Here is a 23,952-nt window from a genome sequence, read left to right as displayed (position 1 = left end):
AAAACCAGGGGAGGTTAAAGTGGGAGGGAGCATTTGGGAGATAGAAGAGGGATCCCACTAATTATTCTTCCCAACTGCTCCTCGGAAAGGTTCTGAACCAAACCGCTCGAATCGAGATCCAGCTGCTGGAGAATTCCCTGTCCACCAACAAGCTGGAGAAGCAGCTGCTGCTGCAGACGAATGAAATTCACAAGCTGCAGAACATGAACAAGTATGGTTCTCAGCCTCAGGACCACTGAGGTTTCACTTTGGTTCCCTTGACCGACTCTTGTCTCTTTAAGATGTTTAAAAGGACGGTGAGGAAGGAGGGTCTTTTAATCAGCAGCAGCTCTCAGGGGTAAACGCTGACATTTTATGGTGACCTCTGTCAGGGTACAATTATTTTCAGGACCGTGTGGGAACCTGCCCCAGACGGCTACCGTGTCCCAGTACCTCATGCAGTTCCTGTTGGTTTGTATCCCTCTTCCCCTGCTCAGGGTCCTGCCCCACCGTGGCACCTTGTGTGCTCCATAAGCTCCCATGTTCTGACTCCTGGGTGACGTCAGTGCTTCTTTGCTTCCCCCGGGCTGGAAAATGCAATGATTTCACGTGTTATGTGCCTCGCTCCCTGCTCTCGGCTTTGGGTTTGTGGAATGTTTGCTCTCGGCTCGCTCCCGGACAGTCTCACTGGGTGGGCTCGGCGCCAGGGCGGCTGCTAAAGGGGGGCCGCTCAGCATTTGCCGTCCTGGGTGGAGCTGTCTAATCTGCATCTGCTGCGGCCGCCGAGTCCCTGCCAGAACCACCGAGCTCCAGAGCTGGTAGAGCTGCGGGTCACTGTTGTCTCCTTTCCGTATGAGAAAGGCCCAGCTGTTGTCAGGACTTAATCCCTGTCCTGGAGCTGGGGGTAGGTGGGTCTATCGTCCCCCTGGCCCGAATCACCAATGAACACGGATGAGAAGTGGGGGGGCTGGTGGCACTAACAAGATCACTAGAGGGGAGATTTGCAAGATAAGTGAGCGTTAGGCACGCATTTCCCAGGCACTTCCAATGGGAGTCGGGCCCCACTGCCCTTTGGGCCTTTGAAAAACTGCCCCGAACAGAATAGCTATCCCAGAGCGGGGCAGGGCGAGGCCAGGCAGAAGGACAGAAGCTTCTTACGGATTCCCAGAGGCAGCCTGAGTGGGTTCTAGCCGTATTCCCGGCTTTAAGGGTAGCAAATATCACAGGAATGGGGAATAGCTTTAAAACCAGAACGAACTTTTAAAATGCACCCACTGCGCATGTTATTAAACAAGCCACATGCTGGCCAGCTCCCTGGGCTGCACCGCTGCTCCATTCTGAACCCTGCGGAAAATGACCTGTCGGTCCAGGGTTTTGTACTTTGTTCATCACCTCTGGCAGGTTGATCTGAATAGTTTGAATCCTGACGTAAATAAAATGAGTCACCAAGACGGATTAATACACGTGAGCTAGTCTGTCCACTGCTCCTCGGTGGTACCTTTCCATTGTCAAAGCAGCAGGCAGAGATTTCGGGGCAGGAGCCCTGTGAATCAGACCGTGATCTGGGGCTACAACAGCAAGTCCCCTGTCAGAGATTAGCCCTTTCACTCTGCTGGCATTTTAAAGACTGCTCACATCCTGCAGCCGCTTTGTCAGTCAGGTAACATGATGTGAGATAGGATGATATGTGATCGTTCTCTGCACAAGCTAATGAGCAAGGATTAGAGACACATTTTTTGACATGACCAGCAAAAACCGCACATGCAAGTGGACCTTTAGCCATGCCTATTAGCTAGCTGGACACTCATCTACCAGATTTTGAGGGTGCAAATCTCTATTTGCATGGACAACATAGCTCTGGGAAGCCAGAGCACTAACTCCTGGATGCTCTATTTTACAAATGCGACATTGGAGCTTTTGCCTGGGCTAGAGAAAGTTCAGCGGCTATTTCCATGTCCACCCAACCCATGGAGCTCGGGAGCTCTCTTTAGTAGCACAGGCTCAGTTCAGTGCTCTCTCTTGGCTGCTTTACCGTAGAAAGATTTGCATCTAGGAAGAGGGAGGCACTTGACTGAGTTAAGTGGGAGATCAGGAATGGTTTCGTGGGATGAAGAACTGTCTCCAGCTCTCAGGATAAAGCAGCCCCCCCCGGTCATGCTCATGAAAGACCAGCATAGCCTCTGGGGGGGCCCGCAAACCACACAGAGAACCTCAGTAACCGCTTGAGCCAAAATCCTTTGAAGTCAGTGAAAAGCCTCCTATGAATGTCAGTGGGCTCTAGCAGCTGTCTGACTGTTAACCTTGGTGTTGTGTGGCTCGTGCGGACCCCCAGGGGGAGAAGATTCCCCCGGGCAAGCACCTCACCCTTCCTCTCTTGGCCTGTCCCTTTGCAGTATCCTAGAGACACGGGTGCTGGAGATGGAGACCAAGCACCAGGCAGAGCTGGAAGGGATCCGCACAGAGAAGGAGAAGCTGCAGCGCCTAGTCAGCCACCAGAGCCACACGATCGAGGACCTGGAGAAGTCCCTCCATGCTGCCAACAGCAACACCAGCTCACTCCAGCGGCAGCAGCTGGAGCTCCTCGAGTCAGTCCAGAGCCTGGTCCAGCTGGTCTCGCAGGGCAAAGGTGAGCTCATCCCACAGGAGAGCCCTGGGCTTGCCAGAGCTGCACACCAGGGTGTCACTGACTGGGGAAGAGAGCACGTCCCGGATTCTGTGGGCGACTGACGCTCCTTGGAACTCCCCGCTGATAACGGCCCCATTCCCTGTCAGTAGGAGCTATAATAGAGTGCAAACTTCCCCACACTAGCGTCCTGTGTTAGCTGGACCCCTGCCCTGTGATGTTCCTCTGACCAGTGCCCTGTTCATGCAGCAGCAGTGTGATCTTCCTCCCAGCAGTGCCCGGAGTGCCAGTAGAAATGACGGATAGACCTCTCGATTTACATTGCTTAGCGACAGTAGGTGTTCAGAGAAGCTGGGTTAGAAAACTGGAAAATGTCCTCTCTCTGCTACCACTGCTCCTGCCTTCCTCGGCATTCCGTCTGTCCAGCACCACCTTCTGCCTGGTCTCAGAACAATGCACGCCAGGCAGCGGCTGATGGGAAAGCCAGGGACCAAGGTTTTGGCCCATCCCATGACAGCAGGGCAAGCAAGCTGAGATGCTCAGATTTAAACCTGAATCTAGATCCCAACTTCGCCAGAGTTAGGGGCCCTCTCTAATAATTACTGCTGGTCAATCTATAGTAGGATTACATTAGAAGTGCGGTAGATTTCAATCAATCGATCGCTAGATTAGACAGACAGACAGAAGAAACTGCTCTGAACTGTCAGGGTTTGCTTTAAATATGTCCGCAAGTGCCACAGAGCAATCCAGTGCCCAAGATTCCAAGGGTGAAAAGTTTTTGCACTAAGCCACCTTGTTCTGTGTAGTCCCTTTCCCACCCACGTTAAATCCTCAAGGTTTAGTCTGGGGATCTGTGACCCCGAGGTGGCACAGACATTGTGCTCACACAGACGTACAAAGAGACCACGAAAGAAAGAAAGATAATCAATTAGAACCCACAAACATCTAACCCAAGAAGAAAAGAGCAACAAAGATGCAGGGCCCAACCAGAGCAAATCCACAGTGCTCGGAGATACAGAGGCCCAATTCTCACTTACACCAGGGCTCCTTTCCCTAACTCTGGCATCATGTAAGCACGCTCAATTTAAGGCCATGAACTTTCCTTCTAACACGCTTGCTTTGACACTTCTTTTATCTGGTCTCCAAGAGCCTGCTCCTCCATGATGCTCAGCACCCCGGAGAGATCCTGCATACACTCAGCACCTGCTGCCCGTGGCAGGAGCTGAGGGCCCTCTGCATCTTGCAGGATCGAACCCCGAGACACTTGTAGCTCCTGCTCCCTTTGAAGTGAGTCAGTAAAACTTGCACCAATGGGCTTCAGTGTTTTGACGGAGTCACAGCCAAGAAGCTAATGCCATCATTGTAAATAAGATGGTTTTTACGGGGAAAGGGCTGTTAAGATTTCATCCTGTTTATTTTTGAAGCACACTGACTTTTCCTGAGATGGAGCCAGGCAATCAAACTACACTTTCTATTTTCCAGTCATTACAAGAGAAATAGCTCCACGTTATCTCGGCTCCCACGGGAGGGACGGGTGCCTAAGGCTCGAAGTGAACAGAGTCTGACTCCAGCCCTTGTCTTGGCCGAGGAGTTGGCACAGCAGAGGAACGCAGCTCAAAGTCTGCCTGCTGCAAGCACGGAGACGGAGGCTAGGACGGCAGCATCTGCTTGTTGCTCTGATGCCTCCCAGCCAGACCCCACTGATGCCCATCATAGGGCAGCAGAGGATAGCACCTTAGCTGCAATGGAACGCAGGGCGGAGGTTCTTTCTCTTGACCTTCGACCTCCCTGTGTTTAGACAGCACCTTTGAATCGTTCTTCCTGAAGCTGGTTTTCAGTTGCACCTGGCTGAGGCCTGATTCCCCCTTGTGCTGTCAAATGCCACCAGTCGGATTTGGAAGCATCTTTCCCCTAGTGCAAATGGCTACACAGGGCACAAGGCTATGGGGGATGAAGCCATCGGCTTCTTGTGTATTCTAACCCCTATCCTTCCCCTGTGTCGGATCTTGCCCCTTGCTTCTTTTTAAAGGTGTTTTTACTCTTGGAGCAGCTGTATGGTGACAAAGAAGGTTTGGGTTGTAACTGTGAGGGGCCCGGGAGGCTTTGAAAAGGCGATTAATAGAGACTATTGATGACAAATTATTAACATACAAGTAAAAGAACCATCTGGGGTGTTCCTAGCTCTTGGGCTTGTGCTCAGGCCATCAAATAGACAGAATCCCTCTCGCTCTGTTCCTTACCCTAAGTCCCGGAGATAAGAACCCATCACGGATGCTTGCAGGTCACTGCTGCTTTTGTTTGCCTTGCCAGCTCCCCTCGCGAAGGAAGAGCAGGTGTCCCAGGACTGTGCTCAGACCCGCCGAGCCGGGTTTAACGCCAGCGGGGTTTACACCCTCCACATCGCCAACATGACGGAACCCAGGAAGGTTAGTGACAGGCTCAGGACAGGGCACAGGCCTTGCACTGAATGGAGTTTAGCGCCCAAGAACGAGTAAGATGGGCCCTATCAAAGGCAAGTCTGCCAATCTTCCCTACCTGCTGCCATGCCAATGCACCTCAGGCCTCTCCCATGCCAGCCCTCATGTGTCAGTAGTGGGGCTCCCCAAAGCAATGCCACTTCTTGGTCCCCACAAAGTCTGCTCAATGCATCTCAGTCCCGACTTGCAAAACACCCTGTCAATGGGAGCTGGCTCCCACCACGCCGTAGCCACAAGACCTGTGTTGACCTGACTTCTTCCCTGCACAGTACAACCGGTTTCAGAGGAACAGCCGTGTTAGTCTGTATTCGCAAAAAGAAAAGGAGTACTTGTGGCACCTTAGAGACTAACCAATTTATTTGCTACTCCACCCCGGGATCCCTCCCCTGCAGCACTGGCTGTTTGCATCCTCTGCAGGTCTTCTGCGATATGGAAACAGATAGAGGCGGGTGGACCGTGATACAGCGCCGAGCCAATGGCAGCATGAATTTCCAGAGGAAGTGGAAAGAATACAAACAGGTCTGACCTCATTCCTGCCTCCTCCCCCCAGACTTGTTCAATAACTGACCCACGGACAACCCTGGGGGCAGAGGGTGGGTTGTGCAGAGACGGGACACTTGTACGTCAGGCATGCACTGGGTGGAACTAAAGAGCTCCCTTCTGCTTAGGCAAGAAAAGACCCAGTGGGAAGAAAACCTAACAGGGTACCCAATTAGGCAATGCAATACACTCCCGGGAAAGCAGCCTCACCACTGAGCACATGCACAAGGAGAGGACACAAGACAGTAGCTGAGACTGATGTTGCAGGGCATAGTTCTGCAGACGGCAGGGGGACAGGCTCCATGACCCATGTCAGGTCTCATGGATCTGCCGTCTAGAGTCCACAGAGCTATAACAGGAAAGGACCACAGACCTCGGGGGGTTGGGAGGGGGTGTTGGAGATAAGACTCCCAGGGCCAGACAGAGAAGAGCTGGTGGGCAGAGGTGAATGAAAATTGCTGGCTGCCAGGGTAACAGGAGAGAGAAGACTCCGGCTCTAGACAGGATGACAGAGATGAATTTTGCAAACATGTCAAGGTTTTCCCATTTCCCCCCTGAATTCGGAAATTTCATCAAAACGTTGAAATTTGAAACATTTCTCCCAGCTCCATCCTGGATTAGCAGGGGTAGATAAACAGGCTAGCTACCCCCATGCAGCCCTGTGACTTCACTGGGGACGCAGGGCTGTAACCAAGGGCAGAATTTGCTCCGGTATTTCTAAAGCTGATGGAGTTTTGCCACCTCCCTTTGCTGACCATAACGGACATTGCATAGCCCAGGGACACAGTCTAAATCCTCCCCACCGTTGGCTCTCCTCCTCCACAGGGCTTTGGAGACCCTGCCGGGGAGTACTGGCTGGGGAACGAAGCTGTGCATCTCCTGACAAGCCAGGCTTCCTACTCGCTGAGAGTGGAGCTCCTGGACTGGGAAGGAAACCAGGCCTACGCCCATTATGAGACATTCCAGCTGGGCAGCGAGCGTCATCTTTACAGGTGGGATATAGACTGACCAGTGAAATGCTCCCTTGGGTCTTTCTTCAAACCCCACTTAGACAAGGAAACTCCCCCAGTGCCATGCAGGGATCGATGTGAATCCTACTGAAGCCAAAATCACAGCACCAGCTGGTGGGCCCCCAACGTTTGTGGAAGAGGCCGAGCTAGACAGCGCAGCTGGGGAAGGAACCAGTACATTGGGAGCGATGTTTCTAGGGTTTTGCATTTCACCCTCTTTACCAAGCTGTTCATCTCAGCAGCCTCTGAATCACAGTGGCCTGCAGAATGAAATTTTGTGCGTTCCTGGTATTTTGTCAATTTGTGGCAATTTTGCAGTGATTTTTCAGTGTGAACTTTGTGGTCAGACGTGTTGCTTCATTGTCCTTTTTTCTCCTCTTGGAAGCCAAAATAAATTTTCTGGAAGGAAAAAAAATGCATAAAATTGCATTAGGAAAAAGGATTTCTTTTTCTTGCTTTTTTGCACACACCGAGGCCTGGGCTGGGTGTGCACTTAGTTGCACATGTACTTTTCCAGGTGTAATTGTGGCCACAACTTGCACAGCTGCGTTTTAGAGTTCAATCCTGCAAGGTGCTGAGCACTCCTGTGAGGTGCTGAGTACCTAAAACTCCCACGGGCTTCAACGGAGGTCAAAGTGCTCGGAGCCCCTCACAGGATCAAGCAACAAGCTACTGTTTGCATAAGCAGCATTTCAGATTTGTGCACGCAGCTGTGGTCACTGCGCTCACAAAAAAGAACAAATGATTGTGCAAAACTAAGAGGCCTCACTGCAAAAAAATCTAACGAAAGCAAGAAATCAAGCTCTACTACTTTCTCTGAAATACAACTGACGTATCCAGCTGCTGTATCCGGAACCGTTACCAAGTCATGAAACAACGGCAACCTTTAAAGCTCAGCTTATAAATCAATACAGTGCTGAGGCTTTGTGGGTTTTCACTGAAGCGTTGTGGGGAAAGCGAAGTGAGAAAGAGAGCAGGTGCCCTTCGAAGGTCCTGGTGGGGAGCTGACCAACTCTGGGAGGCTCATTCTTCCCTCCCTGTCTAGGGGAAACTGAGGACAAGCCCCTGGCTGCCTCTCTCCAAACCCCCTATTATGAAAATGGCCCCAGCAGAACAGTAAAGCTTCAGTAAGTCTGAAGATGAGACACAAATCCAGCTAGCCCAGACCCTGCTCAAGAGGGCCTCCTGGTCTATGGTTTGGTTCTGGGGATCCCTGCTTCAGAGCTGAGCCCTGACTGGATCCTAACCTCCCTCAAAATTTGACCTTACCTAGTGTAACTGCAGCTCATACTCCTAGTCAGGTAGCTAAGCCTTTAATTGTCCCAGTAATATCCAGCTGCAAGGAGGGATAGGGTGGCCCCAGGCTATGCAGCTCTGGCCATGGGTGGTTCCATCGGGGTACACGGGTCACAGCTCAGGCACTTTCCAAACACAATCGACTAAAGACACAGAACGGGGGGAGGGGACCAGTTTGGGGGGATTGTATGTGCCCATTAGCTCTCTTCCTCTGTAACGGACGCTGTCTCCACTTCTGCAACCCTTCAGCAGCCGAGGATAATCGCTTGAGCTTGCCCGTTAGAACAGCGAAGCTTGGCGATGCTAGAACGCCGGTCACCAGAGGGGTCAAAGGCCGGGGGGCAAGGCAGCTGAGCGATGCAGAATGCAGAGGGATTGCTTTGCCCACCGTCAAACCCCACCCCAGAAACCCTGCGCTGCAGGTTAGGACCGGGAGCGAAGACGACTATGCCTAAATTCCAAGGCCAGAAGGGGACGCTGTGATCATCTCCTCTGCCCTCCTGCATAACACAGGCCAGGCACCATCCCCACAATCGCTCCCAGAGCAGAGCTTGCAGAAACACATCCCAGCTGCCAGGGACAGAGAATCCACCACCCCCCTTGGTCAAGTGCTCCAACGGTTCATTAACATCACAGGTAAAAACTAGCCAGCTGAAGCTGCAGGAGCAGGGAGTCACAAGGCAGAGCACAGTAATCTCGGCTGAAAGTCGGCCAGGAGACCAGTATTAAAAGCACCATTAAAAGTATCACCGTATCTTCAGGCCTCAGTCCTGCCAGGCGCCCTGCTCTCTGGCCCTGCCCCAGCAAGACACTAACATACACGCTTCACTTTAAAAAGCGTGTGGTCCCGTTGGAGCCGCTCCTGTGCTTCAGTGTTTGGCTGGACTGGGGCCAGAGCACCTTGCGGGACTCATGGGACTCTGTGTAGGACAGAAGGGCCACAAGTGGGGAGGCCCTCTCGGTGCCAGCCCAGGCGAGTGCGGGGAACCAAGTCGTCAGCGCTGCTGCAGACAGCACCCCGGCCTTCCAGCCAGCTTAGCTCCTGAGCTCTGGCAGCACCACCCGATCTGGCGGCCGGCTGGAGCCTGTGAGGGTTTAGAACATTTGGATCACTCGGCGCTGCTGATAAACTCTGGGATGGGATTGCTCCCTTATCTGCCTCTGCTTGTTGTTATCTGCAAGGACACAGGGGAACGTTTTCTTAAATAAACCCCAGGAAACGCTGACAGGAGTTTGAAAAGTAATTCTCGTGCTCTGCCTCATTTTCTCCTCTTCCTCCTCCTCTCCTCTTTCTGCCCCCTGTCTCGCCCTCTCTCTGCTTTGGTCCTCCAGGATCTCCCTGAAGGGCTACAGCGGCACCGCTGGGCAGCAGAGTGGGATGGTCCTCCAGGGAACCAACTTCAGCACCCGCGACTCGGATAACGACAACTGCCTCTGCAAGTGCGCCCAGATGCTTTCGGGAGGTGGGTGCAGCGGGCCCTCGGTGCAGGGGGGCCGGGGACCAGCCTTCCCCACGTGCCCTGTTTGCTGTGGTGGACAGATGGGGGCAGGGTATAGAGCAACTGAGGCTGAATTCTTGGGAATGCTCCATTCTCAGTGAATCTCATTGTCTAGTGTTCTCAGAAATACACCACAGTGATGAGGAAGGGAGGGATGTAGACAGACAGACGGACGTCTGAGCGAGAGCTCTCCCTTGTCTCTCTTCACCCAATTTTCCTAGACATGCACAGAGCCCAAGAGTCTGATCGCCTGCTGCAGCCAAGGGTCGGATGTTGTCACACTCTGTTCTAGTCAGGTTCTTACGCTGGGCCTCTCTCCATAGTATCTGAGAACCTTCCAGAGGTGGCTTAAGAGACGTGACTAGTGTCTGCCTCGTGCCAATCTCTCTCCCCTCCCAGCAGGGGACCCCAGCTTTGGGCTTGTGCTTTCTACGGGCAGTCGAAGGCTGTAGTTGTTTGCATTCCCCACCTGGCTTTATGCAGGGCTGCCAAGTCACCCACATTTGGAGAGGGACACCCACAAACTCCCTGTCGCCCAACTAACCTCCAAAATGCTGCCATCCACCCCGGGTGCCAGGGCAGCACTGTCCCAAGATGACTTTCAGGAGCAGAAATGGCAAGGAAGCAGAGGGGAGAGAAATAAGAGGGGAAAGATCAGAACGGGGAGAGACCAGGACAGAAGGCTGGTGAGCAAGGAGGGCATGCCAAAACAGGGAGAGAGGAAGAGCATCCTTCTGTCCCACCAGGTCCCCCCCTGCACCCCCATACAACCAGCTCTCCCCCACGTTGCAGCGGCAAATACCTGTGGCCTTGGGCCAGCAGATCTATATCAGACACATGCCCAGGCCTTGCTGCAACAGTGGGACTAGGAATAACGAGAGAGAGAGAGGCTCGATGCTTCTGGCCAACTGGCAACTCTTCAAGCAAAGGAGTGCCGGACTCAAGGCAGCCGTCTGTGCCGGGATGGGGAGGGGATCCCGGATCAGGGGATTAGCTCGGATCGTTTCAGCCAGGGGTTCGATTATCCGGATCCGAGTTAGTTTGTCTGGGGTTATTACTAAAGCCAGGAGCAGAGCTGGGGCCCTTGAAATGAGCCCAAGGAATTGGTTTGGATGGATATGTACGTGCCTGTCCAATGGTGGAGCCTGGAATCCCCACCAGGCGGGGCGCGGAAAATCCACACGTTTCAGAATGTTCTCCATGGCCCAGATCCTGAGCTGGTGTAAATCAGCAGAGCCCCATTGGCTGCATTAGACTTACAGCAGCGGAGGATCTGGCCCTTTGTCTCCTGCTCCTCTCTCGGGCGGGCCCTGAATTCTCTGTTGACGATGGAGATGGGCCAGAACCTGGACCTCCTGCTCCAACCAGACTTGCCCTGGCACAGCAACAGCACAATAAGAGCCCATGTCTGAACAATCTCAAAGCCAGAATAATCCCACCAGGATCATAATGTCCTGGTGCCGGGCGGTTCTCTGAAGGTCATTCCCCTTATGATGCAAGAACACGCATAATCACAGCCATGAGGCATAATCTTCCCGGGCCAGGAAAAATGTACTGATTACTACACCCTTGAACTGCTGGAACATGGTCCAGGATCCCCCAAGGGTTGGCATCCACAGGGCGAGGTTATCCACACTTTGCCAGTGATAGGATACTGGCCGGGACAACCCTGTCCTTTCAGTGCTAAGACTTTCTTTTTGTACAGGAGCTCCTGATACCTGGGGTTCTCACATTTGCATTGCTCCTGTCCCTGCGTGTGTACAGCACCCAAGCCCAGGGGTTGCGATCTCAGCCGCGGCCTGTAATTCACACAGGGCTTCACCCTGCTCCACAGAAGCCAGCGGGAGCAGGGTCGAGTTGCCAGTCACCCGGTTCGAGGAACAGCAAAGCTGGCTTTAGTGCAGGCAGGAGAACTCAGGGCTGGGTTTCTTTTTTTTCCACTTTCTTATGGTTTGATTTTTGAAAAACTCTTTCCAATGTCAAGAAACATTTTTTTTCCTAAAATCACCTGGTTCTTTTTGACTAATTTAATTGGAAAAGTCTCCATGGTTGTGTATTCTAACCAGGCGGAAGTCTGTGCCTTTTGTTTTACACTATTCATGCCTTGCGACTAGGCCTACTGGGGTAATGACAGCCAGGCTTGCTCCCAAGAACAAGCCTTTGGCTAGAACCAAACTGAACTCAGAGCCCAGAAGTTTCATGCTCTGTCTGAAGTCCAAACTCGGTCTGGCGAGTTCTCTAACCTTTCCCTTCTATGTCCCCCACTCAGGTTGGTGGTTTGACGCCTGTGGTCTGTCGAACCTGAACGGCATCTATTATCCTGCCAAGCACAATGTCCGGAAGCTCAACGGGATCAGATGGCACTATTTCCAGGGGCCCAGCTATTCTCTAAAAGGCACACGCATGATGATAAGACCTTCAGACTTCTAGCGCCCCAGAGCGGGGTGGGGCAGAGGGCAAGCCAGGCTCCAGGCCTCCAAACTGGCAGGCAACAATCCATCATGGAACTGGTAGGACCATTAGACCAGCAACAGATGGCAAAGGAACAGGGACACATCCTAGCAGGAGCAGGGTCTTGTAACCCAGTGCCTGGGGCTACAGCGCAAGGGAAAGGAGGAAGACCTGGAGCTAAGCGGAGAGATGACTCTGGGCCTGGACTCTTGGGCCTCCAAGGAGGAGGAGAAGAAAGAAAAATCAGAAAAAAACATCTAAAAACTAAACCGTCCCATTGGTGTGAATTACGAGTATTGGGCTTCTGTTTCGGACCAGTTTGATTCTTTTCTATGTTGTGTCATCTTCAGGGAAATCATCCAGACCACAAAGGGAGCCTGCTGCACCCAGGGCCAGTGGCTGAGAAAGACCTTCCGAGCAGCAGCTAGGAATAGTGTGGCGCATACAGAGTTTTTGCAGTGGGGTCTGGTTTTAATTGGTTTTAGCGTGTTTCCAGGAACCACTCCACCCTTTTCCTTCCTTGTTTTCCCCTGCTTCTGAACTGACACATGGCCACCCGGCTCCTGAAGGCACGCTCCTGTCTGCAGAAGCTGGCTGACGAGGAGAGAGCAGGCTGGTGAGATAGCCCTGTGAGCATCTGGATATTAGGAAACACTATTTCACTAGGAGGGTGGTGAAGCACTGGAATGGGTTCTCTAGGAAGGTGGTGGAATCTCCATCTTTAGAGGTTTTTAAGGCTCGGCTTGACACAGCCCTGGCTGGGATGATTTAGTTGGTGTTGGTCCTGCTTTGAGGAGGGGGTTGGACTAGATGACCTCCTGAGGTCTCTTCCAACCCTAATACTCTATGATATGGATCAGGCCAGCCGGAGAGGCAAGATGGACTTGCCTTTGGGCTCTCACTTGTGTTTTTCCCCAAAGGGGACCTGCCAAGCCAGCTCCTGACCCAAATGCAAAGCCCGTCTGCGCAAGAAGAGCATGAGCCGGGCCTTGCGCAGGGAACGTGGTGCACGGAGGAGGACGCCCACGTGGATGGAATGAACGTCAGCTTATGAGCTCAGTGATGTACGTTGAGAGGGCATAGTCTAGAAAGACCAGCCTCCACATTCAACACACGCGCACACACACACGCCCCACTCCCTTGTGTGCTGGGCTACTGCCTGAGAGCGAGTGGAGGCTAAGCCTGGGGTGGCTAAGGGTTAGCGCTGGGCGCAGAAGATATTGGGGGGGAGAGGCGTGGGAGGGCAGAGAATGGGCCTGGCTGGGGAGACGTGGTGTCTCGGAGTCCCCGGGCGATGCTCTGGAACTGCTCCCTACGAAGCCAGTCAGGACTCTGGGGAAGTCTCCTTTCTGTGAGCAGCCTGTCTTCAGGACACACAGCTCACACAGCTTCCACCTTCCTGGGTCTGACCTCGGAGCCTTCAGCCTCCTCTGCCCCTCCGTGCGCTTCCCTCAGCGAGTCCACCCAGGGGGGGTCCTGGGGAAGCCAGAGGGTCCTGCCCCGCAACTTCACAGTCAGACGTGACTCTCAGCCAGCCAGTAAAACTGAAGGTTTATTAGACGACAGGGACATGGTCTAAAACAGAGCTTGTAGGTGCAGAGAACAGGACCCCTCAGCTGGGTCCATTTTGGGGGCCAGTGAGCCAGACAACCACGTCTGCCCTTCACTCCATGTCCCCAGTCAGCCCCAAACTGAAACTCTCTCCAGCCCCATCTCCTCTGGGCTTTGTCCCTTTCCCGGGCCAGGAAGTCACCTGATTCCTTTGTTCTCCAACCCTTTAACTCTCACCTTGCAGGGGGGAAGGGCCAGGCCATCAGTTGCCAGGAAACAGGGTGTCGGCCATTGTCTGTGTCCAGACCCCTGCACACACCTGCCCTCTAGGGCTCTGCAACGATCATACACCCTTACCCCACCACCTAGATACTTAAGAACTGCACAGGGGAAACTGAGGCACCCCCACACTATTCAGAGAAAACATTAGGAACAGTCCCGCTTCGTCACACGTGGTAAGTGCAGTCGTCCCATGCTAACAAAACACATAGCTCCGTGCTCGCCTCTTAGGGTATGTCCACACTGCAGCTGCTTCCCAGCTCGGCTAGACAGACCTGCGCTAGCTTGGCGTTCACTAGTGCACTAACAATGGCAGCGTAGCTGGGGTGGGCCCCCAGGCACATACCCTGGGGGTCCAGCGGGTTTGTACCCAGGCAGCTAGCCTGAGCTGCCACCCATGCTGCCCCCGGCTACACTGCCACCTCGAGCGAAGGGAGCACGGTGTGTGTCCACCCGAGCTGGGCAGCACATTCCTAGTTGCAGTGCAGAGGGACACTTTGCCCCGGCGCCAGCTAAAGGCAGGAATAACTCGGCAGCTTGCAGCAGGACCCACGGCTCTGCCTCTTCTGCTCAGCACTTCTGAGCCTGTGCTAACCCGGGCCCTGCTGTGCACGACCCATCGTGTACCCTGGGCCAGGATCACACCCGCCGCTTCCCGCAGTCTGTCATCACCGTGACCTCACGGCGGATCACCGCAGGCTCAGCCTGGCGCCTTCACACTCCGTCGTGCATGCAGATGCATCCATACCGCTGCCTTGCGATCATTAATGCAGCCCCAGGCAGTCCCATAGCACGCCGCACCGCTCGGCCCCGCTGCATGGGGAGATGCTGTGGGGTGCCCAGCTATCCTCGGACTGCCAGGCTAGGAGCTCGGAGACGGTCATCGCCTGGAACCAGCTGGGACAGTCCCGGGTGGCTGTTGCAGGGCAGCAGTGCAATTGCTTCCTTAGAAGACCCTGTTGCCATGTGCTGATAAACCCTCCCCCTTAGCCCAGCCAGCTTTATGGCAGCACATCCATTGTCTCACCATCCTAGGGTGGTTTCAGATCTGCCCCTTCCTCCGGGCCTGTTGCTTTCTTGTTACAACACACAGCGAGTGACAGCCCACTCAGGCCTCTGTGGGGGATTCACCGAGAGGCTCCACCTCTTATAAACGGCTTTCCGAATGCTGCAAAACATGCATGGCCTCCTTGTGCCTCCTTTGAAATGTTCTGGTTTTTCATCAGAACAAAGTTGGTTGCAATTCAGTTTGAGTGGAGTGTGTTATTATGAATCTGGATTGCCTAGGACCCTCTTGTGCCAGGTGCTGTGTAGACACAACAAAATTCTGGCCCCTACCCCAAGGAGCTTACCCTCGAAGGATAAGACAAGAGACAACAGATGGATACAGACGATTGGGGAAGGCCAAAGAAACAACGGGGCAGCGCTGGTCGGCGTGACAGGTGGTGTCCAGTTTTTACAAGCACCATGGAAGAAGCAGGTTTTAGGGAGCGATTCGAAGGTGGACGATGAGGTAGCTTTGTTGGTAGTTATGAGAGCTCCTCCTCGGCCAGGGGGCAGCATCAGAGAAAGCACCGGGGGGTTTCTTTGAAGATGTACCGCTGGAGGGTGGTGGCGTGGGCCGCTCGGTGGAGCTGCCATCTCAGTGGTGTGTGAGAGAGGCCAGGTGGGCAAGGCAGGGCTGAGAAAGGCCTTGAAAGTGAAGCCAAGTAGTTTGTGTCTGATGTGTTAGAGAAGGGGAGCCCACGGAGGGGGACGGCATGGGCGAAAGGAAGGGCTAGGAAAGAGACCCTTGCCACAGAGTTCAGACTGGGGTGAGCGGTTAAGGTGGGATCTGTCCAGATCAGAGAGGGTGACGTTGCAGTGACTGACGGGTGAGATGCCGAGAACCTGGGCGAGGGTTTAAGCTGTATGGTTGGCTAGGCAAGGCCATACCCTAGAAAGAATCTGCAGAAAGAATCAGGAAGCCTCCTGTGAGGATCTAGAGAGAGCCCAGAGTCAGTGACGATGAAACCCTGGTTACGGGCCTGAGTGATGGGGAGAACGGAGGGGTGGTCCGAGTGGCTGAGGAAAGAGGGAGTGGGTGGGGCTGGCGGGAAGATTCAGAGTTCTGTTCCAAACTGAAACAAAACATTTTCCGTTTTTCTTTTAATCGTTGTCCCCTTTCTCTCTCCTTTCTGAAAAGAAACCAGAACAACAGCAGCACATTGTTTTGATGAAAAATAACACCAAAACTTCCACGATAAATTTTTAAACGAAGCAAAAATCATTTTGTTTCCTTCAAAAGTTTTTGTGGAAAATAATTGCTGTTTTCTGACTATCTCCGGTGGGTAAAACAGGTGAGCTTTTCCTAGGGGCTTTCTTTTGTTTCGGTGTTTCATGCTGGGAAAGGATGTTAGAGGTCAAACATGGAACATGCTCACCGGGAGGGCTGGAATATGATGGGCCAGAGTGGGTCACACAGTGTAAGGAAAACAGACAGAAATGCAGGCGTCCCCCCCAGATCAGAGACAACTCGTTCCCTGCACTAGCTGGCATAGAGCTCTGGACCCACAGCTCTCCAGCCACTTCACGCTCAGCGTCCATGACCAACGGCGCCTTTGGGGGGTTTGCCCACAGAGCCTGTCGCGTGGTTTAGAACCAAGTATTGCTGCAGGGTTATTTCCCACCAGCAGCCTGGCCTCAAAGGGACGCTGCCCACCCCTTCTTGCTCCCCTCCTCCCATGCTGAGGAACAGAGGGCGCTGGGCCAGGGAGGGGGTCACCGGTGGCCTGACAAGCTGTCCGAGACCCGGTTTGTCTTGTGCAAGGTTATTGGCTCACCCAGGGGGAAGGGGCATTAACCCCGACTCTTTAACAAGCATCTTTCACCCCTGGGTCGAATGGAAACACTGTATTTTTCTATTCACAGATGTGTCATTAGGAAGCCCCACTGTGTGAGTGTCTGTCAGGCTCAGACAGCCACCCAGGGCTTGACACCACCAGGACAGACAGCTCCCCTGGCGCTCCTTCCCCACGGCTGCAAAGTGCGGGAGGGCCAATCCCCTCCCCTGCCCCAAACCATCACAAAATCCCCCTCCGGCCACATCCCACTCCCTCCTGCATGACCCCACACTCCTTGACTGATTAGCAGCAGCACGGACCAGGGTCGGTCTCTGCATCTGCTTGCAGTAGCTCAGCTCCCGCAGTGCTGCTGCGGTGCTAACAGGGAGCCAGGGAGGGAGGTTGTCCCTAGATTACCTGTCCAGCAACGACAGGAGACCTGTGACCTGACCTGCCCCTTTCTGGTACAGAGGGGCCGTGGAAGATTTCAGGCACAGATGGGATTGCACAACCAGGGCCAGGGTCAAATCTGAACATCGGCGTTTTGTTCCCCTCTCTGTTTTCAGAGAAGCCGTTTCCCTGTTAGACTCACTGGACCCCCATTCCTCCTAGCCCCAGATCTCTCCCTCCTTTTGCACGCATCTTGGTGTTCAACAAGCACCCAAAGCTTCCTGGCTTTCTGCACATGGCGCGTTAAACCCAGAAAGCTTCACTGCTCTTGAGCATTACGCCAGCATAGACGCCTGTCCACTACATGGACGATGAATCCACCCCAGGCCCTCTCGCTCTGGGCAAGCAGAAGTCCTTGAGTTCACATGCAGACGTTCTCAGATCAGTTTCTCATATTAATAGCACCCGAGCCCTGTCCCCTATCTCAGTCTGACCGCTGACTCACCCCGGGGACAAGTGGCTCTGACATTTCAGCCAGCAGGTTGCACTGCACTGCTTTGTACATGTATCCAATGCTGGGTTACGCGAGGTCTGGCTTTCTCTATCAGGGTTTTGATTATGCAATAAGCAGTTTAACAAGTAATTAAAAAAAGGGAGTTGGGAGAAGTCCAGAGCATGGTGTAACATTCTGATTTATTCGAAGGGCTGAGAGTGTAGTAGCAGGTGGTGTTTAAAGAGCTGCCATGCAAGTGGAGAGGTGGTTTGCCTCTGGACTCTAACCAACTCCACATAAAGGATTTTATAGTAACCATCAATAACCCTCTTGCTCTTCTTTGAGTGAATTACCCACTGTCACGGTCGTCCCATTTTACTATTATCAGCATTGCCTCCAGCAGCAGTTCAAGCCATTACCCCTTACTCTCCATCCCTCTGTAGGAGGCTCCATGTCTCCGACCAGTCTCTGGAAAAGTGGGTGATAACTGCATGGTCACTGAGCCCCCCTCTCAGACCAATCTGGGTCCAAGCTCAAAGTTACAGTCTGAGCAGGGACACAGCATGAAGAGTATTGAATGAGTAGATCCCATCTTACTCCACAGAAGGTGGATCCCATCCCAAGGATGAAGTGGGGATAAGGAAAATGTGGAAACACCTGGAGGTCTCTTGCTAAACTGATGACTGACTCGCCAATTCTGTTAGACTGGGTGTTTCCCAAAGCTGCTAAGAGAACTGAATGCCTAATTCCCATTAGAGCAAATGGGAAACTGGTATTGTAATCCCAAAGGTGTCTCTGACAATCTCCGTTGAATCCCCATTGCAACAGTCCCAATGGCAAGTGAAGCTCCCAGCGGGCACCAGGGACGCTGCTACATCAGCTGTTTTGAGGAGAGTGGCCGGGAATTGGAATCCCACCCCAGCTCGCCGTCCCAATTCTGGGGGTTGTTTTGGTGGATGTTGTTTCATTTCCCCCCCTTTTAGCCAGACCGATTTCAGAGCCATACATTTAAACTGCCCTTGCAAAAAGTGTGCAAAGCCCACTCTTGGGCTGAGATGTTCAAACCCAGAGACTAAGATGCCCCCCTAAAATATGCTCCTGCACTCATCTGTGCTTGCCAGCCTCACAGGTGTGCATACAGCATGAGACGTTCCACATGAACCCATTGGGGCTTTTTCACAGTCACCTGATTTGCCTGAGCAAATTTCCAGTTGCACAAACAGATGCAAGGCGTGCGCTCACAACAGCTGCGGGTACATTTTCTGAAGACCCAGCTCGGGCGATTGCAGTGGAAAATTTGGCCCTTGACTTCTCAGATTATTCCTTCTATCAGAAAAGGACGAAACTTGAGAGTGAGAAAGGGCAAGAAATGGGCTATTCAAGCCACAGAAGCAGGGTCCTTCCAGGAGAAAAACCTCAGCACCGGCCTCAAAATCTGGCCCCAAACAAGCACACTCAGGAGAGAGCCATGGGATGAAGGCAGCAAGCTTGTTCGTCCTCTCGACCTCAGTCCTATTTCAGCGATCAAGGCATTTCCCCTCCACTTCACCCTCCCCCCCACACTCCCCTTGGTAATTGAGTTTTAAAGGTTACAACTATTACATTACCAGGGCTGTTTATTTTGTTTCGGCCTCCATGTCTTTTCGGGCAGTGTCATTTCTAATTAAGCAGCTGTAAGGACTCAGATCAACCCTATTCCCACCTCTGCTCCATCCCTCCCGAGCCCAGGGCAGGGCGGGGAGAGGATGGTACAGGAAAAGGCACTAGGATTTTTTTTCGTCTGCACTCCTTTGAGTCTGTGGATCAGGCGAGTTCCGGCTCGTTGGGAAGCCTGGGACCTGTGGAGCGTACGTGGAGGGCAAGTGCTTCCAAGCAATAATGTTCTGAAGCCAAAGGGCAACTTTGATGTGACAAAAAGACGGTAGGGGAGACGGGCCCACACTCCCTGGACCCTCCGTAGCCCCTTTGCCTGCATCATGAGATGAAGACACAGCCAGAGGGAGGAGGAGGGGGGCAGGTTTATCGGAGGTTAGTGGAAAGCTTAGAGCTCAACAAGGCCTTGTTGGCTTGACCACTTCCCTCGGTCTTTTGAAGGGTCTCTAGGGCGTCTCCATTATGGGCCACATTTTCTGCCCAGGCCCACTCCCAGCTGTTTGCATATAGAAGTCTTGTAAAACTGGGCACCCAAACTCAGCAGCAGGCATGGGGGCCACTGGCCATTCGGCCCTGGGTAGCCCCCTGCAGTCCTCACATTTTCTCTGGCTGTGGCCTAACAAACTAGGGATTCTCGATGGGAAGGGGCCATGGGACTTTACAGACACACAGCGTTCCCCATGGGCCTGCACGTGTGGCCCCATAGACTCAACAGAGTTACACCTGGCTCATGCCAGTGCAAGAGGAGAATCAGAATCCATCTGCTCATGGCGCCCATGTTACACTCTGCGGTGCCTGACTTGTCCCACTTCGCTCCCACCCTCCCCAACGGCATGAGCACCGCGGATCCCTTCTCCATTGCCCCCGTCGCTGCCCCCAGTCAGGCTGGAGTTCCCAGCTGCTCAGGCCCGGCAGTTTCAGAGAAGCAGAGATGGGCTGTGGATACAGATGCAACGTTTCTAGTCCATATACTTCGGCAGCTCCAGCCTAAACCCAAGTAACACTCCGGTGTTTGGGGAGACACTGCTCCATCCGTGCTGTTATGGGAGGCTAAGGCTCTGGGCTAAGGACCGTCGGCCTTTGCACTGAGCCAGCCCTGACTTCCAGCAGAGATGGAGGAGGTGAACAGCACTCTTTCCACCAGCTCAGCCCATTCCATCCACCACAGTGTCTGCAGCCCCGGCAGCTAAAACCACATCTTGATGTGCCCCCTGCTCCGCCTTCAGAGTCCCCTTTGCAGACCGGGACCAGCAAGTGTCGCACGGAGCTGCTCTCTCAGTTCTCTGCACTCTCTGATCCTTTAATGGAACTACTGCTGACATCTCCCCTTCCCCTTTTGGTGGAGTCAGCGCAGTTCTGGTTCTGCCCCTTCCCCGTGCAGAGCAGACTTCACCCCAACAGCAACGTCGCAGTGTTATACGCAGTGCTTTGCGAAGCCTCCCTTGCCCTAGAGGTGCCTTCGTCCAATAAAATACCTGGTGGCCCTCAGCTTGGATGGTTATTCCGTCACATTTGATGTCTCTTCGGTGGATGATTCACCTTCCACGCCTTTTTAATGCGCTCCCCCATCGCCACCCTCCCTCGTGTGTGCTCAGACCCTTCACATGGTAGATATTAACCACCAAAGGGAGGCAAGCTCTTCCCTGACAGAATTGTAGCCTACCTGGGAATACAGGATGTCAGAGATTTATTACATGGCCGTGTCACCCCGTGTTTCATGTTCCTGATTCTGTTTAAGGTTGGCCTGACCCAGGATCTGAGCCAAGACGGTGCAGGGCATGTCCCCGTAGGGGACTTCACCAGCGCAGCAGCATTTCAGGGACACCTGCACTTCCCTGAATGGCCCGACCGCCAGCGCAAAGGACCGAGAGGCACTTTCACCTTAATTAATGGCACAGATTTAACTTTGTGTCAGAACAAGCTCCTGGAAAAGCTGAGAGCGATGGAAATGCTGCCAGGAAATGTGTGTTTGGCAATTTCATGGAAACAGGTTTTTTAAACCGTTGTCTCCCCAGCAGCGCAGCTCAGACATTGCAGCCCCCTGCTAGGGCAGGAGAGCCCAGAGTGAAACTGACCAGAAACTGACTATAAACAAAAGTGAAACCCACTGGACTGCTCCCATTGCCCCAGAGAGAGACAAAAAGTAAACAGCAAACACAGCATGACAAATCTGACCTTTGGAATTCATATTTCATAAGCTAACATTGCTATTAAAACATGGGCAAGGAATTTCTGAAGACAATACAGGTCCAGATTTTATTTTTATGACATGAACCTCCCTTTAAGGAACATGTGTGGAGCAAAGGAACAGCTAAGGGGGGTTACCAAAAATTTTAACTAGAGGCTAAAAAGAGTTTACTGCAGACAACACAGCATTGGAGGAATGGTGTGTGCACCATTTGTTGGACTGAAGGAATGGTGTGTGCGCCATTTGTGACGCACACCCCCTGTGTTAGGGTTGGTATGTCTCATGTAAATACACAAGATAAACTAAGAAAATACCCAGACTCCACAGGACTGATCTCCTCTCCAGCAGGGAGCTGCCTTCCAAGGCCACAAAATCTACCACTGATCAGCAAGAGGGTGTCAACATCAACCTAGGCACTTCAATAGTCCTGTCACTGTAAAGTCTGAGCACCTTAAAAGTTAATGACTTGATCCTGAAAGCACTCCTGGTGATGCAGGGAAGTATTATTGGCCCCACTGTTCAGACGGGGAACTGAGGACACAGAGAGACTGAGTGATTTGCCCAAGGTCATACAAGAAATCTGTGGCACAGCCAGGAATTGAACCCAAATCTAAGTCCAATGGCTTCACTTGCAGACCATCCTTCCTCTAGGATTTGCATTGAGAACTGCAGCTACTCTGCGCCTCAAGGGCTCGTTATACAGGGGGTTGATGAACGGAGCTACAAAGCCAGAAACAGGAAGACTAGGGCTTCCTTCCCTCCAGGACCAATCGGCCACTCACAAGTGATTCCATTTGCCCAGAGCCCTGCTGCTGAGAGTTGGGGAGCAGGGGAAAATCACTGACTTGTGTTCGATAGAGCGTGCACCCTTCATTATGTACAACAGCCCAGATGAGACCCGGAGCTCTAACTAGGAGTTTGAAAAATAAACCATTCAAACTGTGGCTTCAGGCACTTTGCTGGAGGAGCCAGGGATGGAGGGCGGGCGGGGGAGGCGGAGGGAAGTTCTGCCAGAGATGGACAGTCATTGAAAATACGCCGAAGCCGGTTATTTTGTTAATTCCTACCAAGCGCCCCAGGGAAGAGAGCAGCAGAGCCTGGATGGAAAGGGCAGCTTGGTGCAGAGCCAAACACAATATCAGACAAATCAGAATCTGAATGTGGGAGGGGAGAATCCAGGGGACCGGAGCACAGGGGTTTGCAGCACTTCATCATGAATACATGAACCAGGGAGACTTCCCTCGGCGACTCTCTCCTTGGACAGGCCCCCCAGCCCAGGCCTGCCGCAGCCAAAAAAGAGAAATGAACAGAGTGCAGTCGAAGGCTTTGGAGAAAGGGATTCTTGCTCTTGTTCTGCCTCCAAATCTCTCTTCCCTCCTTGCATTTCTGCTCTCTGTCCCCTCACTGCAGACATTTCCTTACTTGGGCCTTCGCACAGCACCCTTTGATTCCTCCTCCCGCCCCCGGGCTGGGGGGCCCCCACCCAGGTAGAGTCTCACCCAGGACTCTGTGTCAGAGCACATAGACAGGAGACAGGCAGATGTTCCAGCCCCTCTGTCTTGCTATTCTGAGACCTATTTTAACCCCTCTTCTTCTAGTCCCCTTGTCAGACTCGCAGCAGCCTTGAAGTTGAACCCCACTCACCCACGGGAAGGAGTAGTGGGAGCAGGACACTCGGCCTCCTCATCCTTGTGCTAACTGATTGAGGTGGGACAGTTACCGGTGACATGGCCGACTGACGGGGCAGGGGGATCTTTATGGATGTCCGGTAAGAGAGGGCCCGATTGCCAGAAATGAAGCCACGCAAATGTAATGCAGAGTCTCTGAAGAATTCAGACATGCTAACCCAGTCCATCAGATTGAGGGGTGTGGTCAAATATCACCTCTCCCCCCAGCCTTCAGATCTGCAGATAAAAACAATCTCCTCTAGAGAACTTGCTTTGCCAAATATAGAGCCCAGTCAAAAGCCACGTGGGTTCTAGATTTAGAAGCCAACCCACTTCAAGTCCATTCAGCTCCAGCAAAACCCACCTGCCGAGTTTTTCCCATTTGGTATTTGAATTCCCCACATTCTAGAAGCGGGGCCAGAATCACTGTCCAGCTAGCATCTCGCTCGTTTGCACGACGCAGGTGGTAGAAACACACACTTGTTTGGGATTAGAGACGCAATAAACTCAAGCTGTGTACTTCAGACCCAGAACAGAACCAGAACTTCCCCAAAGTTCAGGGATGGGGGTTCAGATTGGATGCTCGAGTCCAAGCCCATCTCTAGCTGGTTAATTACGTCTTCCGGGAAAAGCAATGGATGACATTAAAGGAAAATGGGTTTGGTGAAACCTGAAAAAGTTTTGTGAAATTAAAAAAAAATTCTTTTTTAGTTGAGGTTCCGTGAAACTCAAAACACCCCCAGGATCACTCCTTCCCCAGCCTGGGGCCTCCCCTACCCCAGTCTCATTGTCTTGCTAAAATGTATTTATCACAGATTCACAGAATAAACAGCGCTTTCTATCTCTTCTGTATTAAAAACGTTAGTCCCATAACGTCTGCCCTCCAGCCCCAGCCGGGCTATTTCCTGAGACATGTCAGTGACATCCTCTCAACTCTTCACGCTCTCGCAGTTTATAAAGTCATAATGAGCCCATCCAAATAATGGCTTGAGTTAATAGGAGACTGATACAAACTTTTTTTTCTTTTTGTTCAA

At 52.8% G+C, this 23,952-nt stretch overlaps 1 protein-coding gene across 1 annotated transcript in view; it reads left to right on the top strand.

Annotated features, from left to right (window-relative positions):
• Window positions 1-13,089, top strand: part of ANGPT4 (angiopoietin 4) — a 42,454-nt gene extending 29,365 nt beyond the window's left edge. Inside the window, exons 3-9 of the mRNA XM_073308652.1 lie at window positions 90-211; window positions 2,373-2,605; window positions 4,913-5,028; window positions 5,497-5,598; window positions 6,445-6,611; window positions 9,258-9,388; window positions 11,694-13,089. Of these exons, the coding sequence (XP_073164753.1) occupies window positions 90-211; window positions 2,373-2,605; window positions 4,913-5,028; window positions 5,497-5,598; window positions 6,445-6,611; window positions 9,258-9,388; window positions 11,694-11,854 (1,032 nt within the window). The 3' untranslated portion in view covers window positions 11,855-13,089. The remainder of the gene's footprint in view (window positions 1-89; window positions 212-2,372; window positions 2,606-4,912; window positions 5,029-5,496; window positions 5,599-6,444; window positions 6,612-9,257; window positions 9,389-11,693) is intronic.
• The last annotated feature ends 10,863 nt before the right edge of the window (window positions 13,090-23,952 follow it).

Source organism: Lepidochelys kempii, chromosome 13 (assembly GCF_965140265.1).
Source record: "Lepidochelys kempii isolate rLepKem1 chromosome 13, rLepKem1.hap2, whole genome shotgun sequence".
NCBI lineage: Eukaryota > Metazoa > Chordata > Testudines > Cheloniidae > Lepidochelys > Lepidochelys kempii.
Note: the sequence above shows the minus strand (reverse complement) of the source record. Positions and strands in the feature narration are given on the sequence as shown.